This window comes from Takifugu rubripes, chromosome 15 (genome assembly GCF_901000725.2).
Source record: "Takifugu rubripes chromosome 15, fTakRub1.2, whole genome shotgun sequence".
Classification (NCBI taxonomy): domain Eukaryota; kingdom Metazoa; phylum Chordata; class Actinopteri; order Tetraodontiformes; family Tetraodontidae; genus Takifugu; species Takifugu rubripes.
In genome coordinates, this window is record NC_042299.1 from 5,973,345 (window position 1) to 5,995,658 (window position 22,314).

The window sequence follows — 22,314 nt, forward strand, 5'->3', positions numbered from 1 at the left end:
TTCAGTTATCTGACCAATGGCGTCCAACTTCCTAAGTCCCGCGGTATTTCCTTTATCCCGTTTACCTTTGTTAAGCGACAACGAAATATTTTTTTTCTCAACATGCATCATGTTAATTTAAACGAATTCACAGCTTGATTATTGAATACAAATCTCCCAAACCGTGTTCATCTGCATAAATTTGTAAGATATAAATGGAAGCCCGCTAACTACAGTGAGCTAGCTGGCGTCACCCAAGCCAAGTTTAGCTAGGAGCTAGTTGTGTTCGTGCTATTGTTTTGATCGAAGGACAAGTTACGGAGATAAAACAATCAACCATATAAATCAGGCATGACGTCTGCCTCTGCAAAGGTGAGATCCACTCTGTGTACAGAAAAGTAAAATTTAATATTTTTTGTCATAGAAAAGTGATTAAAATCAGTTAACAGAAATGTCTGCACTCCCCAGAATATTTAGACTTTAAGGATCATCTAAGTTGTGATACACCTTACCTTAAGAGTGCTCCACCTTTTTCATTCCCGATTCCATTGGTCGGCCCATACAGTATAACTCTGCTTTTAAATATACAAATCCCTAGATCGGTTTAAACTGTTGATTGCATACGTAATCCATCTTAAAAATTACCCTCTACCTGCAGGTGGGGGAGATCTTCTCAGCGGCTGGAGCTGCTTTCACCAAACTAGGAGAGTTAACCATGCAGCTGCACCCAGTGTCAGACTCCAGCCCTGCAGGGTGAGACGCACACAGCATCTGTGTGACTTCTTTTTGGTTTCTCCACACATATGCAGTAAATTAGCACGATCAATAGGCGCAAGACTAAATTTCTGTTAATAAAAGTTGTATGATTGGAACAACTTCTGGAGCCACTGGCCTAAGTTAAATGTTTCAGTTTGTGGATAATGATGTAGGAAATGAGGTTTATTAGTTGTGACATTGCCTTTGTCTTTGTCCAAAGGGCAAAGTGGACGGAGACAGAGATCGAGATGCTCCGTCTGGCGGTGCGACGCTTTGGTGATGATCTGAACAACATCAGTACTGTGATCAAAGAACGCACTGTGTGAGTGAAGTACGGTGTGTCTTCTCATGCCTGCACACGCTTTGGGTGGACTTGTTGTACCCAAGCATTTGAAGACTATAACATTTTCACTTAATTCTACTCCTTATCCTAACAAATGATGGATGGTATTTTAAATAAAACTGTTCTTATAAAAAAATAAAAATGTATTGATGTCTTTTTATCTGTGGTGTCTTTAGTTTTAACTGGTGGGAGAACCCATTATTTAGCTGAAGGCATGTTCCAATCCTGTCCTCTTTTGCAGAGCCCAAATTAAGAGCACAGTCAAGAGGAAGTTGTATGAGGACAACAGAGTCCCAATTTCATCTGAGTCACCCAAAAAAACTGTCAAGAAGACCGCCGTAGCCACGCCACCTGCACCCACTCCCGCCACACCTGCGATGATTGCTGTGCCGACCTCACAGGTGGTTGTGTCTACAGGCATGCAGAACAGTCCTTCTATGTCCATGGCCATCAAGAAACAGAAGACAGCAGGTGAGAAACCAAAACAGGAAGTGCATTAAGGCTACTCACGCTCGACTCACTCCTCTACTGTTGCAGATGTGACTCTCAGCGCATTGAATGATTCAGACGTTAACAGCGACCTGGTGGACATCGAAGGACTGGGGGATGGCTCGTCAAACAAGAAGCTCAACTTTGACCAGGGTCAGTGTGTTGCCTGTGCATCATACACACATTCATTTTATCCAGCTGCTGTAATGAGCGTGTGGTAAATGCTGTAAACAGTTTTAGAGATCTGTTCATTCTGACATCAGTGTCAGTCAGTACATTTCTCCTCTTTGATCAGTCTTGTCTCCTCAGAGAGTTTGAACCTGGACTCCAGCCTCATCATGAACTCCAGCGACCTTCCCCTCCTCTCCCGCTGACCTGCTGCCTCACCTCCCTGAAGGGCTCACTTTCACCTCTTCTTGGTTTCCCATCTGCTGATGTTCACACAGCGCATTTTTAGGTTTTAGGCATGGAGGATAAAAGAATTCGAACAGTCGAAAGAACACTCTAAAAGTATGAAGATGTTGGTATTTTTTTACGTTGGTGAATGACTCGGCTGCGACATGTTGGAAGTGACTTGTGTATTTTATACAAAAATTGCGACAATATAAATGACACATTTGAAATTTGCTTCAAGAAAAGAAGTGTGTACATTTGTGTTTTAAACCGTTATCAGCTTAAAACAACATTGTTTCATGAGAGTAGGCTTTGCTGAGGATCAGGATAAACTTTGGTCCTTATATCAGTTTCTCGCTTCGAATGATGTCGAACACTCTTTCATTATGTGAAGTAAAAGAATGTTCTCAGAACAGTTGGTTTGTCTTTATTCTTCCATCTTAAATCAATTGATCAGAGACAGATGCTGCCTGGGAAGATGGCCGGGAGGCGGACATGTTAGTGACTTTCAGGTTCAATGGCAACATGTCCGGTTGCAAACATTAAATTAGCAAGAGTGTTGAATTTGTTATTTAATGAAGGCTGTCTAGTAGTTCCTGCTGTCTCTCCAAAAGCCCTTATTGAGATGTGAATATTAATAAAGAACTGATAAACAAGTTTCTGATCTTTTTATTGATCATTTTCATATACAATATACGTGTATGTGTATTTCTTAGACAAACTTACACAATAAATCAGCATCATTTTTACAACAGGAGGAATGAAGGGTGAACTTTTATATCTTACAGCTGCATAAAAATACATCTTTGCGTGTCTCATTTAGACAATCTGTCAAGAAGTTTTTGGAGATGCACTTCAGCTCCCTTTCAACTGTCCAGATTGCCAGCAGCCCTTTTTAAAAGTTGAAATTCGCTTGTTTTTGACTCCATACAAAATGGCAGTACATTTTTTGTCACGTTTGAGAGGAGAAATAAAAGTACATCAATTTAGATTTTTGCTTCACAAATATATTAAAGTGCTTTAAGTTTTAGAAAAAAAGCTGAAACATAAACCTAAAAATATAAAGTTAGAACTGGATGTTTTCAGTGACCTTGGGAGTTCTTTGAAACAATTTTCCAAAATGAAAAGGACAGAAATTAGATCTGCCCTCAGAGACATTCTCTTAAAAGTGTAATTCAAGTTCAGATTATTCTGTCAACACCTTGTCTTCTGAAATTCCATTATGGCATGCGACAAACCAGAAGTATGCATCTCAGCAAGCATCAGATGGCATTCCAGGCCAAGGAAATTCCTTTTAGAACCATCTTTAACACTGAAAACTCCTTGAAACTAAACTTCAGAGGACTTCAAGATGTGACTGCAGGTTTTTATATTTCAGTGGAGGAAAACTTCAGATTGTCTTTTCAGTTTTACATCATTGATTTATATAATTGATCACTTCCATTGTCAAACTGTAATTGCAGCCTATTTTGGCAAAAATATTTTGTGCACTTATTGTGTACTTTTTGGCATAGACGTCATCTAAGCTGTTAATGACAGTATTGTTATGTATTTAATTTTATTAATACTTTGGAGGCAGAATTTTTATGTTACATGACAACAGCTTTCAACACCTGATGGAAATTAAAGGCTGCACAGATTTGATAAAGAATGTGGAAAATCTGCAATCACACTGTGAATTCCAGCTACACACAAGCGGGTCATGACTTTGTGTCTCCAACAGCAAATTTTAAAATCAGTTTGTTGAAAATTTTAAATGATCTGATGAATTTCCATCTGGTCATCAGCAAATTATCACAAATGAAAAATTAAACGTTAGAAGACTGAAATGGTGCTAATCAGTGACGATGAACTTGGATGGATGAACACAAGTGAGCATCGGGGATGTGTGTTGGAAGCAAAACGAATCCTCTTTGGACAGATTTCAGATGATTCTTGCATTATTTTTTAACTTTTGTTTGTCAAAGAGCTGCGCTAAAACATTAGGACCGCTGAGAGCTTTGGCTTCTTTTCAGTCTTCCTTCTATTTTCTCTTATTTAAAGCTTGAATTGAGAGAGAACCAAACTCAAAGTGGGAATGATTGTTCTGAAACAGGGTGCAGAAGTAAAGCGGCAAAACTACTGCGATGATATGTTTCCTTTTGAAGACACGTATGTTGAGGCACAATGAAGAGTGATCTTAGAAAACTGTACAAGACAGGAAGTGCAAATGCAGTAAGAAGAGCAGCTTGTTGGGCTGCAGTTAAACTACTGAGTCAAGTTTGTGCTGTCGTCTGAAACCTTAGTCATTTTTACACATTACTGTAACATCGCGTCTCCACATGGGTGGAAGTTCTCAGGGGAGTTTATTAAGTAAACTATTCGGCGGCTCAATAAAGTCAGGGTCATTTTTTCAGGAGTAATTATCTAAAATTATAAGATATAACAGAAACAGGTCTTAAGTCTTTAAATCCTAAATACTGTATTTACTCAGAAAAAACATCTCCTTTGTGTCAACAAATGGAATTGTTTTGGACATTTGGCAACAATTCTGTATATTGTGTTTTTAAAATGATTGTTTTGTTTCTTTTTAGGTTCTTTTCATGTCAGAAGGAGGCCTGATTCTGTCCCAGGGAACCAGTCCTTCGGTCAATCCCAGGGCTATGGTCAAATGATGAGCCACTAAATTAAATACAAAGCCTTCATGAACCGCCACATAACGCACAATCCCTTTAATTTAAGTGCTATGAGAATGATGTATGTGTGATGGGGGTGCCTGTATTTAAGCCACCACCCCTGCAGGCTTTAGAGAGGAATGCCTGCAGAACTCATTCAGTTTGCTGTGTTCACTGCTCATGTTTGTTGGGCCAGACATGACCGGTGCCAACTAGAAACAGAACCCAGCAGCTTCCTGCAGATTCAATATTTACACTCAGACTGCAGGTTGACCGTGGATCAATATTCACATATAGATACATTATTAACAAGCTGTGGGGGGGGGGGGGGCAGCAGTTCTGAGGCCTGGTCATGTAAAAACAGGGCATCAAAGCTACAATGGCAGAATAGAAAATTGAAAAAATAAAATCTTGATTCAGATATTGAATTTCATGTTTTTCAGGTATAAAAAAATAAATGTTATCCTCTGCTTGTTTTGGTGTGAAATCATCCTTCTTCTCTTTGAAGTGGATTTTTTTCAGCTTGGATCAAAAGGGTGATCTAGAGCAGATATTTTTACCCTGATATGACAAGTCTGGATTCAATCCTACTAACCTACTATCAAAGGCGAAGATGGCCTGAACGTTGCTTCTGTCAGCGGTGTTAAAATGTTTGCTTGTCTTGTCTTGGTGATGGAGGACTTTGTGAGTAGATGTCTGTCTGGTCAGAATGAGCTTCGTTCCATTGATTCATTTCCTCCACAGAACATTTCTGGCTTCATCAGGCTACAGCGACGTGGTTTGGTGTTTAGTTCTCAGCACAATGACGTAAAAATCCAGCTTTACGCCGTGTGATGCTGAATCCTCTGTAAATGTTTTGGGGGGATCATCATGGACAAACTCCCACCTCACTGGCTGTGACACACTTTCTAATGGAATAAATATCCAGGTCTAGAGTAACACTGGCAGAAACAAAGTGCATTTTGGGTCGATGGTGCTGCAGGTGAGCCGCTGGTCGGCTCATCACACACAGTGACAAGGGTTCAGGCTGAAGGGGGTTTAGTGTCCTGGGTGCTGCTGGGGAGTAAACTGGGTGAAAGAAGATGGAGAAGAAGGAGAGAGAGGACTGCACTCTGGAATGTTGCTTCCTGCAGAGGGGGATTCCACCGATGTCTGAGAAACACTGCATGGGAGAAACAACTGCGGGTTACTTCTCCAACCTGATGCCAACATCTGCACGTGTGACATCAAGGCTCTTCTTACTTCACTGTGTAGCTGCTGCGACTGGCAGGATCCATTACCCCAGCAACAAAAAGCTTCTTTGGGGGTCCATCAGACTCTACCCCACCTGGGAAACAAGAGGAGGCATGAAAGTCAAGAAAATGATCTTTAAAATAACAAAAACTGTGGAATGTCTAGAAGTTTGAAACATTTACACCCCTTTATAGAGCATTTACAGTTAGTAATTAAACCCCAAATGTTTCTGGAATTCCTAGTAGTGATATTCAATTGTTGTTTTGGTTCTGCCTTCAAGTCATTTTCAGAAATAATCATATTTGTTTAAGAGTTATAAACAAATTCAATCCTGGCCAAACATCAGAAAATTTCTTTTATCAGGTCCAAATGCTCAGGTCCAGCAGGTCACATCGCATTTTAAAAAGAAAACAAACCCTTTTTCTTCATACAAACGATCAAATTTTAACTGATAGTCAGTAGGAACACGATGGGATAATTAACTGGTCCCTTTCAGAGTGCAGATCTTGAAAATATGAATCTGGAAGGTCAGAGGTCAGTCAATAAAACATAATTTCTGTTCAGAAATCATTGGAATTTCAGTGATTTGGGTCTCTGGCATTTTCAAAAGTAGTTAACAGAACTTCAGCGGGTACTTGCTCACATCAGAGAATTACCTTTTCTCTTGAGTGGCGTTAACACAGGCCATCTCACTGTTGTGCTGACTGTTGGTCTGCAGTGAACACACGTGTCAGAAGACTCATTCAGACAGAAGCTTCCACAACACGCACCGCAGAAAAAGGATCTATCTACCTGACCCTTCGGGTAGGACTCGGGGAGGAGTTGGGCGTGACCCCGCTGTCCTGTGAGTGAAACCACTGCAGAGGAACAAAGGAGAAATGCTGGATCACTCTAGTAACACCAACTGGAATCTGGATTACCTCAGAGACAGTCTCAGTCAGCCTACAATTATTACTAGCTTGTTAAGGAGAGATGCTCACCTCTGATGTGTGGTCATGCCACTGACTGACTGGAGGAATTGGGATCAGACTGGAAGCACTGGAAACAAGGAGAAAACAGATGCCAGACCTTAGAGTGCACAACAGCAACACAACAAGGAAATGCCTCTGCGACACTGGATCATCTGACACACCTGCTGCAGTCATTTTCCCACACTGTTAAAACATCGTCTTTAATTGGCAAAAGCAGAACAGAAAATAAAAGTGTGCTGTACCTCAACCTCTGCAGACTCCCTCTGGGGACCATTTCCATACTCTCCTCCTGTATCCAACATAAACAGCTGTCAATTGCATTGCATTGGCCTTTAAATACAAAAAATGTGAGTGTCACCAAAATAAGCTTGATGGAAGAGGATAATACTTTAGACTATCCCCACAAACATTCATCCAAAGTGAGAAACACTGAACCTGTAAGAGTCTAAACTCTTGTTCTCACCTGTCTCTTCTGGTCGTGCCTGTCCCCAATTAGGGAAAAGGGAGAGAGAGGGACAAACTAAAGGAAAAAAATAAGAGTAAAGGATGGTCCAGTAATGAATGAAGACTACAAAAGGACAAGAGCCATAAGTCTCACTGACCTGTGAAGGGCAGCTGGGGTTGATGGACACACTGCTGCGTCTGTATCGAGCCGAGGATGCAGGACTGAAGACCGTAATCCCGTCACTAAGAGATTTACAAACATGAATATTTCCCAATTTTCTTCAAGCCGGTTTTTTCACCCCATATACTAAAAATATAAACACCCAAATTCCTAAAGAAACTACTGCTTACATTAACTTTAGTGTGAACTGATAATTATAAACTTGGCGGATATTAAATATTTTATGTAGGTTTTAAATATAAACAGAAAACTGGGAGTAAATGTGTGACTTTAACAAAACCCATTTAATGCCACAAACCTAACACTGGCGATCATGGGGGCGCTGTTCGATCGACGGAGCGCCCCTCCTCCTGCGCCTGCGCACTGATCCACTTCCATTCGTTCCATCACTTGGTCCGCAGGCCAGGCGGGTAGAATGCCAAGTACCGGCTTCCGACCTTTTGGAAGCGGCGTCGGGTTCTACTAAAGCCCGGTAGAAGCCCGACCCGCAGGCCTCACGAGTACCAAAGCCGGAGCCGCCGAGACAGCGGGCTGAACCACGACGGCGTTGTGTCTACCACATCTTCATGTGAAAAGCACCGCAACAGCAAACGACTGACTGCGGGAGCGCCATTTATAAGCCCAAACTACGCTTCATTTGGCTACTGTCTCCAACGCAAATTTTAATGGCTGCGTGGAAAACGAAGCGAAACTCGCAACCTGCGTAAAAGACACGAAAGTAAAGTTTCGTACGCGCATATAGTTCCAAAGTCAGTCGGCTGTCCCGGCTACTCGGTGAAACTTTTAATTCGCGTCCACACAGATGACGTGACTTTTAAGATTAGCTGTTTAGCTAACTTGGGTCGCAGTTAAACCTCCAGTCAGACATCACAAAACCGCTAAGCAGCAGGGCCAGACGGTCGAACCAATGCAGGTCCCGCAGTCTTCCGTCACGGTCGGTCCTACAGTCAGCAAAACGCTGAACAGTCCTCCATAGAACCAAAAATCCACAGAAATTCAACACTTAGAAATATTTTTTAACAACATAGTCATAGACCAAATAGAGGTAGTTCACCATCTGTGAAAACGACGCCACTCGCTGGCCAAACTAAGTACCGCAGCCGGGGTCCAACAAGCCAAAAAGTTTCTCACCTGAAGGAATTTAAGGGTTTGAAATAAACTTTCTCATTTTAGAAAATTTGAGGCGCTGACATAGTTTTATTAAATGTATTCAAGTTATCCTTTCCAATTTCACTATTTTTTGGCTTTGGTTAGTCACTTTAAAAATATATCGACTTAAAATATTGCACTAAACGGATATCGTGATAGGGGGTCATTAATTTATGCTAAATGGTGCTAGGAAAAAAAACAAAACCTGCTAGGGTCCAGATTTTGGACTATCAGGTGAAAGCAACAATGAATATCTGATGATTTTATAATGAAACAGAGCAAAAAAATTAAATGACACCATCTTCAGAACGTCCAAATGATTACAATCCACCTGAAACTTAATGCATAAATACAGTATTAGGAAGCCACAGTAACAGCAGTGAAATGGTGTGAAAATATCTGAAATGCTGTGCAGTTTTCTTTGTGTCACTAAATTGTCTGCTGCTCTCCTAGAAATCCGACATCTGCTCCGAGTCGTCATCTCCAAAAAATGGTGAAACTGGACACCAGGAGAATCGCCTTTTAACCCCTTCACTGCCTGTCTTCGTGGGTCAGACCCCAGTATCAAAGCTGGAAAAACATAACCATTTTCCACGTCTGGCTTCTCTCCAGTTTTACATTTAAAGACAAGAACATCAACATAAAGTAAGCATTAAGGTAACGTCCCATGCTCACTGCCAGAAAGATGTAACACCCTTTAGCACCACGTCGTTATAGTTTCATCATTTCATTTTAATAGTATTGTATGGTGTCTATTTAAAATCCTCTTATATTTCATTCCTTTGTCTTATATGGGTTACTGTGTCTTTCTAGGTCCTATCTTCAGTCTTACAATATGTATTTTTTTAAAATTCTGTAACAGCGTAAATAAAATATCTACAATTTGTTAATATAAGTTGGAAAAAGTATTTTTTTGTAAGAGGTTGCTTCAGAAACATGACGTGAATAGGAAAAATAAGAAACGTGTAAAAAGGAAAAATATCAATGGTCAAAACATGTAGCTCATGAAGAATGAAGAGATTAAAATAATTTCTGTTTCTTGAATAATCGATTTCACTCATGAAAATAATATTTTGATGATTTAAATATTCCTAAAATGGCCCAGAAGCCCAATGTTTTTATATTTGTGTGAATAAAGTTATGTTAATATTACTGGGCGTATCTGAAAAAGGAAGAATAGCAGTAATAATTATCCTGTGAAAAAATATTTTATTTTAATCTGTTCCACCTCTTTAGTTCTTCTAATGTGAAACTAGTAATTCAATTTGTGGCGTGTTAGTTCTGATAGTTCTGCTGTTTCACTTTTTGTCCCTCCGCCGATATTAAGAGGTTAAAGAGGGAAGAGCGGAAAGGGGAGGACGGGGGAGGCAGAAGGAACAGGGGGGAGGTCCCGGCTTCCTTCTGATGGACTCATACTGGTTTTAGGACACTTTCCCCCTAGCTCTGCCCTGTTATTTTGCAGTAAAACCTGAACTCCTCTCCGCGCTCAGCGGCAGGGGGTGACGGACAGCGACATGGCAGAGGGATCCAGAGCCGCCTGGACCGAGGTGGGTGAAAGCCTCCGAGGACCCCCTGTTGCTCAACGACAGGGCAGACTCGGACTCGCAGTGCGGGACGCTTCCAGCAGGCAGAACGTCTTCAAAAAGTTTGATTTCGGACTTTGACTTGTTCAAATTGAATGAAAGCCCATAAAAAGGTTATATAGTCAAGAACTTTTGATGTCTTCTTATCTTTTATTAACGATATCTGCATAGTGTCAGATCACGATGTAAACGTATAATAATAATAATAATAATAATAGTAGTAGTAGTAGTAGTAGTAGTAATAATAATAATAATAATAATAATAAACAGCATTAAATATACACATCATGTCAGAGAAATTATTTCTCCTGCTTATGGGTCATTTCACCTGAGAATAAAAACTCCACCTTAATCTCCACCCCGGTTTATTTATCTACACTACAATTTAGACATTATTGTGAAACAGGAATTATATATTAAAACGAATCCTAGCATCTTATACATGTCATCCCTATTTAATCAGAGAATATATAATTTTAACTTTATTTCCTCTGTTTATTGCCATTTAGTCTGAATCATCATTACACAACTAACACAAACATCGTGTCTTATTGTTATGCAAGTAGAGACCAACAGCTTCTGCAAGTAAGGACGAACCAGGCATCATAAAAAGCTTGAACCAATAATAAACATGTAAATGAGTAAATAACAAATAAGGAGCTATAATAAGGGAACTTATCAAAGTCTTAAAATCTTCTCTACTGTGTTTAAAAATCAAAGGTTTAAACACAATTAACTAATTGAGAAAGTAATTCTTTACTTTCACATTTCTGTTCATGTGAATGTTTCACAGTTTTATTTGTAGAGGAGGATGGAGGGAGAGAAAGAAACAGCAGAAGAAAAGGAGGAGGACGAGGAGGAAAAGCTTAATCACATCCCAGCACAGAGCTGCGTGGCCTGTCCAGACCTTCCCATCATGCACTGGGAGGACCTGAGCCAGCGGATCGCAGAGCTGGAGAAACAGGAACAAGAGAGGATGGAAAGTTCAAAGGTCAGCCACAATTAGCAGTTAGCCATTGTATGGACTGACCTTTCAACTGGAGCTTTGCATCTTTTCCCCCAAATGCTTCAAACCTGTGTTGTTTCCTTGTTGGAGCTGCTGGATTTTACATGAAGGAAATTGAGATTTCAACTGGGCTCCAATGGATCACAACAATCCAGTATTTTCTCCTCTCAATGACAAATCTGTTGTTAAACTAGAAAGTGTGTGAGACTTTCCCTCCCTGGTCTGATGCTAACTCTTTAGCACAGGCAGCACTTACTATGAAAGTTCACAGTCCAAGTTCCTTTCTAAACTACAGAAGAATGACTTCACAATAGAAGGAAAACTCTCTGTCCATTTAAAGCCTCCACTTCAAGGGCAGATTTAAAGGTGTTCACCTGTTGTTGGTTCTATTCTGATAACATTTCTGAAAGCTGGAACTTTGTTGTGACTGTAAGTGTGGGAGCGTTCAATGGCCTCCATAATGCATATTTGGGCATTCTCTGGTGGGGTGCCGATGATTTCCTGCTCACAGCTGACCTGACATCATTTTATTCCGTCTTCCCGTCTGCCTCAGAAAGGAGCCGGGGGAAGGATGGCGTATGGCCAGGGGGGAATGTGGACCGACATGCGGGAGGAAAAGCAGGAAGAATTCAGGAGGTGTCGAGTGGCGCAGAGGTAATGCAACCATTGTTTACAGACGTTCTACTGCATCATAATCAAGAGCTGGAACAAAAACCTCCTCCTTAATGCTAATATACCTAATATTTTTAATGGCTGCTCAAGTTTTTGCTATTTAAGATTCAAGATACAAGATTTACTTTATTCATCCCTGTAGGGAAATTGAATTGTAGTAGCAGCCTAAACATGGATTAATATAACTGGTGGTGTGAGATGCTCCCAACCACTTTGTGGCTGCGCAGCAGCAGCTTTCACCCTGGGAAAAACCAGCAGGAGTTCAGCTGGAAGAACAATGAGCAGTGTTTTCCTGAAAAAGATTAAATTCTTGTTCTTAACACAAACAAACCATCGGTCAGGAATCACTTCAGTGAGTTCAGCTCAAACTGCTGAAACTGTTTGTTACAGATTCCACAACCACAGAAACCTGCAGCTGTGTTTCATCAACAATAGCGACAGTGAAGATGAGGAGGACGCTCGCAGGAAGAAGGTGACGGCGTCCCGTCAGCGAAGCGTTGACCTGTTCCTGCTGTAACCTCTGAATGCAGCGCTGACATTAGCTTCCTTCAATGATCATAATATCGGACAAACAGGTTTCTGCTCTTCTGACCTCTGACCTTCATGTCCACCAGGACTGTGGTGGCCTGAAACAGGAAGTGGTCACAGCTCTGAGGACGCTGAGGGACAAACTGTTGGCTGAAGAAAAGCAAAAGCAGGTGAGGACAGATGAAGATCAATACTGTACAAAGTGATGATGGAAAAAAGAATGTGTGTGTGTGTGCGCGCGTGTGTGTTACAGCATCTGTCCAGCAGCAGCATTGTTGCCAAGCGGAAACATCTGGATAGTTGGGAGCTGCAAGAGTGTTCATTGGAACAGCTCATCAGTTTGAAAGCATCACTTCAACAAGGCGTGCACGGTGCGTGCGTGCACACACATGCACACAAATAAACACACACTTCCATTGCCTAGAGGGCTCCCTGTTGTGATATTTTCACACCCTTCTGATCAGGAACTCTTCTCATCTGAAATTGTCTCTTTTTCTCCTTATTTCACTTTTCGCTAAATAAAAATTTGAGCTCCAGAGAGGAATTTTTCTTTTGCACAAAGTCTGATGGCCTGGAGCCTGAACCGTTCTGTAGTAAACAGCCTGGCGATCGTGGAAACTTCCTGCTAATCGAGGTTGTGCTTGTTTTAAATGGCTCTGGGAGAATAACCAAGCCAGCCGAGTCCACTGCACTGAACCAGCACAAGAGACTCTTTCCTGACCTTTGGGATGCAGCTGAAACCAGGACGACATATTTATGGTTCTCTTCTTCCCCTCAGATCTTCCAGCATGTCTTTTGTTTGTCCTCCAGCTCTGAGCTCCGAGTTGGTGACTCACCTATTGGTACGAGACCAGTTGAGGACGAAGCAGGACGCCATGTTGCTGGATGTTCAGGACCTGACCTAACACCAGGACCTGGTCTGAACAGTCTGCACCAATGGTGTGAGAATGTCTACTCTGGGACCAGGATTGGCCAAGCAGACAAATCTTTCAGGTTTACAGGACAGACAAAACCCCCCAGTTGTCCAGGATGACTCTGATCTTGAGACAGAACACGTCATGGTGTCCTGACATCAGTCTGGTTCAGTTTAGGAGACCAACCAATAGAGCCTGTGAAAGCTCAGACAAGTCAGTTCTCAAATTTGTGCTTCTGACATTCGAATCTGCTCATTATCCTATTTGAAGCCCAGAATGAGAGACGAGGCCCGTTCTGCCCCTAACCTCCACCGAGCTGGAAGCTTGTTCACAAACACGACCAGACCGAAGGTGCGACGGAACCTCTTGTGTGTCATTTCCTCAGGTTTGAAGGCAGGTTTGAGACCTTTGACGGTACTTTCAGACCTGGGAGAGTTCACATTCAGGTTTGACTGCAAAAATATTTCATATGTGGTTATTTACTGTTTTTTTTTTACACGCATCCTTGTTGGAGGGAACAAAAAGAAGTCAAGGAAGTCACGGAGTGTTGGAGCAAATGCATCAATTTATATGCAAATAAGGGATTTTAACTTATGTTTTATTTTGTTTACTTATTTCTTATAACAAGGGAACATCATGGTCACAGCATATGTAGCAGGATAAACAGGTATTCAGGATAACAGATAAAATTTCTCAGACAAATTCACGTTTTCTTTCCACTTTAAACTGTTGCTTACAGCGCCCCCCTCTGGATAGAAGAATACTGACAACGAAACAAAGTATAATCCAGAGTGCTGCTGTAATAATTCCTCTTAACTAAAGCCAACGCCACACTTTCACCTACATTCTTAACAAAAAAATGGTGAAATGATGCACTTTCACCTCTTTATTTATCTGGATGTTTTCGTCACCACCTAAATGATGTTTTCTTTTAAAATGTGAAGCTTCTTTCTGACGGCAGTTAGAATAGATTTAATGCCACACAGTTTCACATCGACCAATTTGTATAATAAGAACCCCACAAAGCTGCGTGTTTTCTCTTAAAAGTGTAATGTTCTGTAACCGACGTCCTTAAATAAGTGACTGTTTTTTCATTTCACTGTGACTAAAACTATAAATAAAATCAATTGCAAATGTATTTCTATAAGCAAATATAAACTGTGTTGGCTTGTATTTTCACATCTTGATCTTTTATTGCTGATTCTAAAGGGATGGAAGGAAACCTGCAGTAAAACTACTTATATTACAGCAAATGAACCTTTATATTGAATAATGAGCTGATGATGAAGATGGTGGTGGTAAGACAAACAGAGGGAGGAGGAGGAGGAAGAGTGATGGCTCTTCACTTTGTAATATGAAGATGAGGTCCGACAGTCTCAGCTGTGATGAAGGTGAGCCATTTATTTTTCTGACCCTTTTTGTTTTTTTCATTTTCTCTAGTGATTCAAATCCAAGGGCAAAAAAGAAGATAAAATTCTTGTGATCCTGCTGAGACACCAGACATTTTTATTATTAGACTTTGGGTTCTGAAAAGCTTCCATGTCCAGAACAAACCTGCTACATTATTAATCAGTAATGATAATTGTACAGATTAAATGGAACTATAAATACACGACATGATGCTTAACATCAAAGAGCAGTTTAATTTCTAATCTTATGTCTGAAAGTGTGTTTAAAATGCAGCAGCACTGAGGTGACACCGCCTCTGCAGTCCCTGGATTGTGTTTCAGTCCTGCAGTTCTGAATGAAAGAATGCTGATCAATTATTTATGAAGAAGCTGAAGGTCAGAGAATAAACCCTAAAAGACCCCACTGCAACACACATGCAGGACACAGACGTCTTGGTGGGACTGAGAAGACAACAGACGGTAGGACACCAATACACCGGTGATCTGAGTCCTTTCAGATAGATTCATTTTAAAGCCAACTATGTAGTTGTAAACTGGGAATTTTAAAAGTCAAAAAAGAAATTTTATTTTATTTTTTAAATCTTTGAAATGTACAACTTATGATCAGGCAGATTCTCAAATGAACATATTGATGGCAGAATAAGGCTTCAGTTTATTTTGTTTGTTGTGCTAATATACCTGGAAGACTGACACCATTTAGGCGTAAGAAGACTAAAATCACATGATTTCTGTTCTTCACCTTTATTTTTACATGTAAAGCTCCCATTAGCACTGGTGGTTGATGCTGGCTAACAATAGCTCTGATATTTATAGCTAATGGCAGCATTGACAACTGCTGCTACAATGATTGACAGATGTGACCGCTGCAACATGTTTATGTTGAATACTATGACCCACTTTTACAGCAGCCATCTGCGCCATCAGCTAAGCTTAGCTGGCAATGGATTCGTTAGCAATAAAGTTAGATCAGTTTTAAATGCCCATGTTCAACTATGCATTTACTACAATGATGTCCTCCTAAAAACAGTATACAGTATGTGCTTAAATGTGATGTTGTACCCACAACATGAAGAGAGAGGAACCTTTTTTTTTGGAAACACTCGTTAATGATTGAGGGCCTAATTGAGCGAAACATCGTCTCCATCAGCAAAACACCGGCAGTACACTCTGAACGAGCTTTTCCAAACTAATGACTGTATTTTCTCTCACTGAAGTCCTTCGACATGCTTGAGACCCAGAGCAGTCCTCTAGACAGACGGACAGAATAATCAGACATGGGCCCAGTAAAGATGACAGCCAGGGAAACCTATCAGAAATAACCTTCATCATGGGACTGAACATCCCTCCTGACGTCCACTTGGCAGCTGCTGGTGGGAACCATCCACCTAACGTTTCTGGATCGTCATCCACATCGTCCTGCAGCATCGATGAGTCCTACAAATACGTCTTCCTGCCCGTCTGCTACTCGCTGACCTTCCTCTTCAGCCTCACGCTCAACTCTGTGGTGCTGCTACGATCCTGCCGCCACCAGGACCGCTGCTGTGGTGGTGGCGGAGGAGGGGCAGGGCGTCGATGGAACACCTCACTGATTTACATGGTGAATCTGGCCACCACTGACCTGATGTATGGTCTATCGTTGCCATTCCTGGTGGCGAGCTATGTGCTGAGGGATCGGTGGGTGTTCGGGGACTTTATGTGCCGCCTCGTTCGCTTCCTCTTCTACTTCAACCTCTACTGCTCCATCTTCTTCCTCACCTGCATCTCTGTGCACAGGTAGGACGCCCAGTTAAATTAGCTTTTCTACACTGTGTTTTTACTCCATTGGGACAGTTACTTGCAGGCTAGTGACCATTATAATCAACCTATTAAAAGAAATTCCTCAATAGCTCCTTAACGAATCCTGAAAGTTCATGTGCTTGATCAAACCTCTCATCATTAGCATGAGCATCATTAGATCACGCAACTGTCAATTCTTACCGAAGATTTATTCAACCTGACTGAAAACTCTCTGCAGATTAAACACCAAAGATCACTTAACAAACCTGCCGCTCTCATTTATTGTTAATTTTTGACGGCAGCTAATTGAACTTTGACCCCCTTACAGGAAAGGTGGAACTCTGCCACAAACTAGCTGGCCTAGTTTCAGAAGAAAAAAGATTTTAAAATATATTTATATTTAAAATATCAAAAGACACAAATTAATTTTAAAGACAGATTCCAGGATCTGGTGGGGCTCTTGTGCTCCTAAAATATTAATTCTCATGATAAGAACCCAGCAACCCACAAATGTCTGGAGAAGTCAAAGTTTAGGGTTATGAAGTCAAACTAACCTAAGCATCTGTTCACAGGTACCTGGGGATCTGCCACCCGATGAGGACCATCACCCTGGAGAGTAAACGAGTGGTGAAGGGCACCTGTGCACTAGTGTGGGTGGTGGTCTTCATCCTCACCTGTCCCATCTTTAGGTTTGCACAGACGGGATACGTCAGGCGAGGCGGGGGTCAGGCCGCTGAGGCTGGGGGTGACAGGGAGGATTGGAATCACACTCATGTGGAGGAACAGGAGGGATATGTGAACTGCTGGGATGATGCCATCGACAAAGAATTTGCTGACTATGTCCCGTATGGCATAGTCCTCCACCTGCTTGGCTTCTTTGTGCCCTTTGTCATCATTGCTTGGTGCTACTCTCAGGTGGTCAGGACAATATTTCAGACCTTGCGCTCACCTCCCAGTTCAATCGAGGTTGGAGAGGATGGTCCAGTGGGTGACGGGGCAGCAGAGGGAGTTCGGGAAAGGGAGAGAACCTCAGTCTCCATCTCTGGATCACAGTACTCCTACTACATCCGGCGGAGACGCAAATCCATCAAAACCATTGTGACTATCACACTGCTGTTTGCACTGTGTTTCCTGCCCTTCCACGTCACTCGGACCCTCTTCCTGCTGATGAGGCAAGGACAGCATGGGAGCTGTGATGTCATGAAAACCGTCTCCATCTGCTACAAGGTCACCCGTCCGCTTGCATCCTGTAATGCTTGGCTCAATGCACTCCTCTACTTCCTGACAGGGGACAAGGGCGCCCCCTGCTGCTGCCTGGCGGAACGCACTGTTCGCAGCGTTCACCGAAGCGGCGCCCTCTGGTGGCCACTGAAGATCCTGAAAAAGGAAGGAGTAGGTGAAGATGACCCAGAAGCAGCTGAGAAGGACGAGAGACAGCTTCATCTGGAAAATGAGTCAAAGTCTTCAAGGGTCATCTTCTAGAACACAGTATTCCAATACAAACCAAGAAAGACATTAAAGAAAATGGTCCCTCTGCGGCCTTGTCAATATTCTGTAAACGAATGATCTTCTGAAGGTTGACACTTTGATTACAAAGTGATTCTCTTTTATATGCAACCATTTTAAATCTTGTGAAAAACTGATGTCAAATTTATGATTCCCAGAGGAATGAATAATCAAAGCATTTTAGAGATGAATTAAACTCTTAAAATTAGTATAAAATCCAGATTGTGCTGTCAAAAAAAAAAAACTGCTGACATTTTTGTTTCTTTATGTGCTTAAGAACAAATATCTCACATTCGTTGCACATTATTTATATAATCTATGTAAACTGTAAAGCCCAGAAGGGTCAAATGTCTGTCCAACCTGCTCGACGCGTCTTCCTGCCTCAGGTGTTGCTGTTTTTAGTCCTTCTGTGACATCAGATTCTCGTATTTGGATGTTGTTGTGCTCAGTCAGTGGATTAAAGTGCATCGTTGACATCAGCTCCGTGTCCTCGGCCTTGTTCATGGTTAACACAAGCATCCGCCACCACCACCAATAATTAATCAGCTGAATATTTCAGTCCAAACTCACATTTTACATTTTATATTCAGAACTATTAAAATTCTTAAGCCGTATAATTTACCTATAAAGGCTGCAGAACACCGATTCCACTGTATTTATTTTCTTATATCGTGACAAAAGCCACATTTATGAATATAAAAATACAAGATTTATTTTCATTTGCAGCAAATTTATGTCCACATGACAGAATATAACTTGAATTTCGATAAACAGATGCCTTCATTGTCACCATGTGGTCGAGAAGTTCTGACCAGATTAGCAGCTAGAAAATTATAATTAGCAAACAAATGACATATTAGTGTAAAACTTCATAAAAAAGGCACAAAGATCATTTGAGAGTAAAATATAAATAAATGCAGATTTAAAAGCAGATATTTTAAGGAATTTTATGATTTTAGTCCTGATCCAGAGCTGGGAAACACCTGGAAGATAAGGACCATCATTCCAAGGTTCTGGAGCAAGAGTCATTAGTCCAGCTTCAAAAAAGGATTTTATGAGCTGTCCTGAAGTACTTGGACCTGCTAAGCTGTTACCTCCCAGCCTGGTCTGATCATGGTTGAAAATGTCCTTTTAATTAAAGGCAACAGGACGTCCGAGGTTTAAGGTTGAGACATCGACGTGTCTCCGTTGCTTCATCAGTCGATCAGCTCCCACTGGGTGACACTCACCAGCCTGTAGTTCAGCTTTCGGTAGTTTTGAGGGTGAATGCGGCGCTGTCGCCACGTCTCCTCATAAAGGCTGCGCACCACCGGCGGCAGCGGCGTGAAGTTGGCGATACGGGCCAGAGTGTTACAGTACTCCCACTGATCCTGGTCAAGCACTAGAAGGTGGCGCTGTTGGACTCCCTGGTCCAGCCTGGAGCGCAGCTGCCTCTGCGCCTCATCTTTCATCTGGGATGCAGGCGGTAAAGTGACACGGCCATCCAGCACAGCTAATGCAAACTGGACCTGCATAGACCGGACTAGACTCAAGCTCAACTCTCTCTGACCTCCTAAATGGTCTCAAACTAAAGTTTAAATGTCTTTAAAACAACTGGAGCCATTTACCAGTACAACTATTTCAGCTTCTAGTCTTTCAACTTTAAACTGCCATCATTGCCGTAAAGATGTTCGGCCTTTTGGCGACTAAAAGCGTTTTTCGTTGTCGCCCTGTGGGCTTACCTGACAGTTGAAGTGAGGAAACGGGCAGATGATCTTGCAGATGCCAATGAAGAAGAGGGAGGGGAAGGCCGGCGGCATCATGAAGAGGTACATGGGAGACACCAGATGGTCCTGGATGTCCAGGCCAAGCTGAGACGCGTCCAAAAAAGGATATCTGAAGTTGTAGCCGGTGCAGAACATCAGCACATCGGCTGAAGCCACAGAGCCGTCCTGAAAAGCAAGTTGTACTTTTTTCATGTGTACGTGCTCTTACTACAGGTGACAAAATCCTCAACATGAATCACACCATGAAGACAACAACAACCTGAGAGGTTCTGATCCAGCTCAGTGTGGACTTGAAGACTCACGACAATCACCTGGAAGCAAATGTTTCCGTCCTCATCAACTGCCTTCACTACGGCAGACTGCTGAATTCCAGAGGGGAGAGGGAAGGTGAGACGAGTGTTCCCATGACTCAGAATAACCTGCAGAGAGAGAAAGGGGGGTTTCTGATGCATCTGGGTCTGTCTGTGTCACCTCAGTCCTTCAAGTTATGCACTGACTCACAGGAAATCGAACATGTAAAAACTTTGACACATTTTTCTTGCACAGCATCAATCACAGTTGTACAGGTGTTAGCATGAGCACAGCTGCAGTGTGCCATTCGTTACCTGGGCACCAACATTAGCCAGTTCTATAGAAATGTCCAACCCTGAGGCTTTGGCTCCCAGAACCACCACTGACTGACCCGAGAACGGCTCTGCATACTTATAGTCATGACTATGTAGCACCTTCCCTGCAAAGACAGCAAATTTGAAGTTAGTCTAAATTTCTCGAAATCCATAAATATATAAACATGGATACGTTCTAAGAAGATTTTTTTTTAATTTTACCATGTTATTAAGTCATCTTAAATAGGTTGTCTATGAAAATTTAATAGACACCTCACTGTAGCCAAGGTTTGGGTCTAATTCTTGATCATAATTAGTGTACTGTACCTTTAAAGTTTTTAATCCCAGGTATGTTGGGTATGTGAGGGTCTGAGTAGTGCCTTAAAAATAAAAACAAATTATCCAACTGGTTTAAATGTAAATAATGTGGTTTCCCCAGGTGGTAACAGGAAGTCTCTATTATTGAGAGAGTGTAAATTTCTCACCCTGAGCAAACAAACACAGAGTCAAAGGTCTCCGTCCTTTGACCCCCAGAGGAATCTGATGATGTCACTTCCCACGTCGTCCTCACCTTATCCCCTTCTGTTGTCATGACAACTGGTGTCACTTTTTCCACTGCTGTGTTGAACTGGTGCACACATGAAAGATAACCATTGTTGTAAACTCAATTTAGTTGGATCAATGTTTAGAAGTGGGGCAAGATCCGTGGACTCACCCTGATGTGGGGTCGGATGTGGTGTTCCTCGCAGTATTGCCTCAGGTAATTTTGGACTTCCTGGTGTGGCAGGAAGCTGCTCAACTGGGAGTCAAAGGGAAAATCAGGGAACATCATCACCTCCTTGGGCAGGTTGGTTCTGACAGGAAAAAGGGGACAAATCTCAGCTGATCTGTTAGATTTCCTGCGGGGGCCAGAGAGCTGAGCCATTTCATACCGGAGATCTCTGTACATGCTGTTGTGGATCAGCCGCCCAATGTCACACGTTCCAACACGTTCGTCATAACACCAGGTGCCACCAATGTTTTCACTGAGCTCAAACACCACTGGTGGGGCGAAGACATTTAGTCGAGACAGGATGTGCCGGGCTACACAGAGTCCTGCTGCCCCAGCTCCGATCACAGCCACCCGCAACATCCTCCTGCCAAATCACAGCAGACACCTGTTCTCAATGGTCACAAAGAGGAACCAAAAGAGAGGTTAAAAGTTGTGCCTTAATGATGGGGGGTATCAGAGATTATAGAAGGTTTGGGTGCTCTTCTCGCCTCCTCCTACATCCAGCAGGACTCCAAAAAGTAGGTTTCTGTGGATGTTGCACACTGATGAGTTCAAAAAGAGAAACAAGAAAGAACACAACAAAAGTGGCTATTAGCTAGCAATGAGCTCTTATCTAGACTATATTACTTAGCTTCTTTGGTACACGTGGTCGCTTATTATGCTACTTTATACACCTAAAACACGTCCCTGATTAGACCAAAAACGCATTCAGATTGTTGGAGCAGTTGGAGAGAGATCGGTTTAATATAATAAAGACCAGCACGGAAATAAATAAACTGGATGTTACCTTCACCGACACCAAATTCTGGAGTGAAAAGTGAATAAATGTCCGAGGTAAATTATTTTACAGCTGGAACACGCCACAAATTTCGCTCAAGCATTAAGAACATAAAGATAAAACATTATATCAGTAAAGAAGCTCGAATACTTCGCGTAGTGTTAAAAAGTAGTGGAAAGTCCTGAATTTTTTTTAAATTCACCGTAACTTCAGAACACGTCCCTTCCGGGTTCCGCTACACCAATCAACCAATCAGAGTTGCACTGGTGTTCTCAAAGAAACGATTACCGGAAGTGCATTCTGGGGTCGTTGTCGATAGATAGTTTAGGTTAAGGGCATGAACGGGCCAAGAGTTTTTCCTGAATAAAAACGATTTCGTTCCAACCTTGTCAGCATCAAATCAACTA

General features: G+C 42.0%; 5 protein-coding genes across 9 annotated transcripts; 3 read left to right on the forward strand and 2 right to left on the reverse strand.

Annotated features, from left to right (window-relative positions):
• Positions 1 to 23: 23 nt before the first annotated feature.
• Positions 24 to 2,616, forward strand: bacc1 (BPTF associated chromatin complex component 1). The gene is made up of 6 exons (XM_003975910.3): positions 24 to 351; positions 638 to 732; positions 956 to 1,057; positions 1,320 to 1,549; positions 1,616 to 1,720; positions 1,877 to 2,616. The coding sequence occupies exons 1-6, from the start codon at positions 331 to 333 to the stop codon at positions 1,939 to 1,941; spliced, it is 618 nt and encodes a 205-aa protein (XP_003975959.1). The 5' UTR covers positions 24 to 330; the 3' UTR covers positions 1,942 to 2,616.
• LOC105418173 (protein FAM122A) lies at positions 2,612 to 8,552 on the reverse strand. Its single transcript, XM_011616771.2, has 9 exons — positions 7,742 to 8,552; positions 7,421 to 7,505; positions 7,282 to 7,338; positions 7,061 to 7,107; positions 6,828 to 6,885; positions 6,640 to 6,704; positions 6,504 to 6,559; positions 5,857 to 5,941; positions 2,612 to 5,776 (listed from the first exon to the last, which is right to left on the reverse strand). Exons 1-9 carry the CDS (start codon positions 7,828 to 7,830, stop codon positions 5,653 to 5,655), a joined length of 666 nt encoding a protein of 221 aa, XP_011615073.1. The 5' UTR covers positions 7,831 to 8,552; the 3' UTR covers positions 2,612 to 5,652.
• A 1,398-nt stretch (positions 8,553 to 9,950) lies between these two features.
• LOC105418174 (schwannomin-interacting protein 1) lies at positions 9,951 to 14,449 on the forward strand. 2 transcript variants are annotated; one of them, XM_029847955.1, is made up of 7 exons: positions 9,951 to 10,139; positions 10,969 to 11,166; positions 11,735 to 11,835; positions 12,244 to 12,325; positions 12,468 to 12,551; positions 12,635 to 12,752; positions 13,160 to 14,449. In XM_029847955.1, the coding sequence occupies exons 2-7, from the start codon at positions 10,987 to 10,989 to the stop codon at positions 13,195 to 13,197; spliced, it is 603 nt and encodes a 200-aa protein (XP_029703815.1). In that variant the 5' UTR covers positions 9,951 to 10,139; positions 10,969 to 10,986; the 3' UTR covers positions 13,198 to 14,449. The 2 variants fall into 2 exon arrangements, with proteins under 2 accessions (XP_029703815.1, XP_011615086.2); XM_011616784.2 differs by having other exon boundaries at positions 9,952 to 10,139; positions 13,192 to 14,449.
• A 784-nt stretch (positions 14,450 to 15,233) lies between these two features.
• LOC101067509 (P2Y purinoceptor 3) lies at positions 15,234 to 18,272 on the forward strand. Its single transcript, XM_011616785.2, has 2 exons — positions 15,234 to 16,477; positions 17,053 to 18,272. The coding sequence occupies exons 1-2, from the start codon at positions 16,032 to 16,034 to the stop codon at positions 17,960 to 17,962; spliced, it is 1,356 nt and encodes a 451-aa protein (XP_011615087.1). The 5' UTR covers positions 15,234 to 16,031; the 3' UTR covers positions 17,963 to 18,272.
• Positions 18,273 to 18,603: 331 nt separating this feature from the next.
• On the reverse strand, positions 18,604 to 22,153 carry LOC101067736 (flavin-containing monooxygenase FMO GS-OX-like 4). Of its 4 annotated transcripts, XM_011616772.2 has the most exons (10): positions 21,917 to 22,153; positions 21,566 to 21,655; positions 21,290 to 21,493; positions 21,073 to 21,211; positions 20,843 to 20,985; positions 20,685 to 20,737; positions 20,358 to 20,482; positions 20,064 to 20,171; positions 19,708 to 19,917; positions 18,604 to 19,494 (listed from the first exon to the last, which is right to left on the reverse strand). In XM_011616772.2, exons 3-10 carry the CDS (start codon positions 21,487 to 21,489, stop codon positions 19,183 to 19,185), a joined length of 1,290 nt encoding a protein of 429 aa, XP_011615074.2. In that variant the 5' UTR covers positions 21,490 to 21,493; positions 21,566 to 21,655; positions 21,917 to 22,153; the 3' UTR covers positions 18,604 to 19,182. The 4 variants fall into 4 exon arrangements, with proteins under 4 accessions (XP_011615074.2, XP_029703812.1, XP_011615075.2 ...); XM_029847952.1 differs by having other exon boundaries at positions 21,290 to 21,655; XM_011616773.2 differs by having other exon boundaries at positions 21,290 to 21,671.
• Between the last annotated feature and the right edge of the window lie 161 nt (positions 22,154 to 22,314).

Coding starts and splice junctions, on each gene's coding strand:
- bacc1 (XM_003975910.3), top strand. CDS start 331: ATGACGTCTGCCTCTGCAAAG. Junction 352..637: donor TGACGTCTGCCTCTGCAAAG/GTGAGATCCACT, acceptor CTCTACCTGCAG/GTGGGGGAGATCTTCTCAGC. Junction 1,721..1,876: donor GAAGCTCAACTTTGACCAGG/GTCAGTGTGTTG, acceptor TTGTCTCCTCAG/AGAGTTTGAACCTGGACTCC.
- LOC105418173 (XM_011616771.2), bottom strand. CDS start 7,830: ATGGAACGAATGGAAGTGGATCAGTGCGCAGGCGCAGGAGGAGGGGCG. Junction 5,942..6,503: donor AACGCCACTCAAGAGAAAAG/GTAATTCTCTGA, acceptor CTTGTTTCCCAG/GTGGGGTAGAGTCTGATGGA. Junction 5,777..5,856: donor CGCAGCAGCTACACAGTGAA/GTAAGAAGAGCC, acceptor TCTCCCATGCAG/TGTTTCTCAGACATCGGTGG.
- LOC105418174 (XM_011616784.2), top strand. CDS start 10,987: ATGGAGGGAGAGAAAGAAACAGCAGAAGAAAAGGAGGAGGACGAGGAG. Junction 12,326..12,467: donor AGGACGCTCGCAGGAAGAAG/GTGACGGCGTCC, acceptor CATGTCCACCAG/GACTGTGGTGGCCTGAAACA. Junction 12,753..13,191: donor ACTTCAACAAGGCGTGCACG/GTGCGTGCGTGC, acceptor TTTGTCCTCCAG/CTCTGAGCTCCGAGTTGGTG.
- LOC101067509 (XM_011616785.2), top strand. CDS start 16,032: ATGGGACTGAACATCCCTCCTGACGTCCACTTGGCAGCTGCTGGTGGG. Junction 16,478..17,052: donor ACCTGCATCTCTGTGCACAG/GTAGGACGCCCA, acceptor ATCTGTTCACAG/GTACCTGGGGATCTGCCACC.
- LOC101067736 (XM_011616772.2), bottom strand. CDS start 21,489: ATGTTGCGGGTGGCTGTGATCGGAGCTGGGGCAGCAGGACTCTGTGTA. Junction 21,212..21,289: donor AGCATGTACAGAGATCTCCG/GTATGAAATGGC, acceptor TTTTCCTGTCAG/AACCAACCTGCCCAAGGAGG. Junction 20,483..20,684: donor TGGGATTAAAAACTTTAAAG/GTACAGTACACT, acceptor CTGTCTTTGCAG/GGAAGGTGCTACATAGTCAT.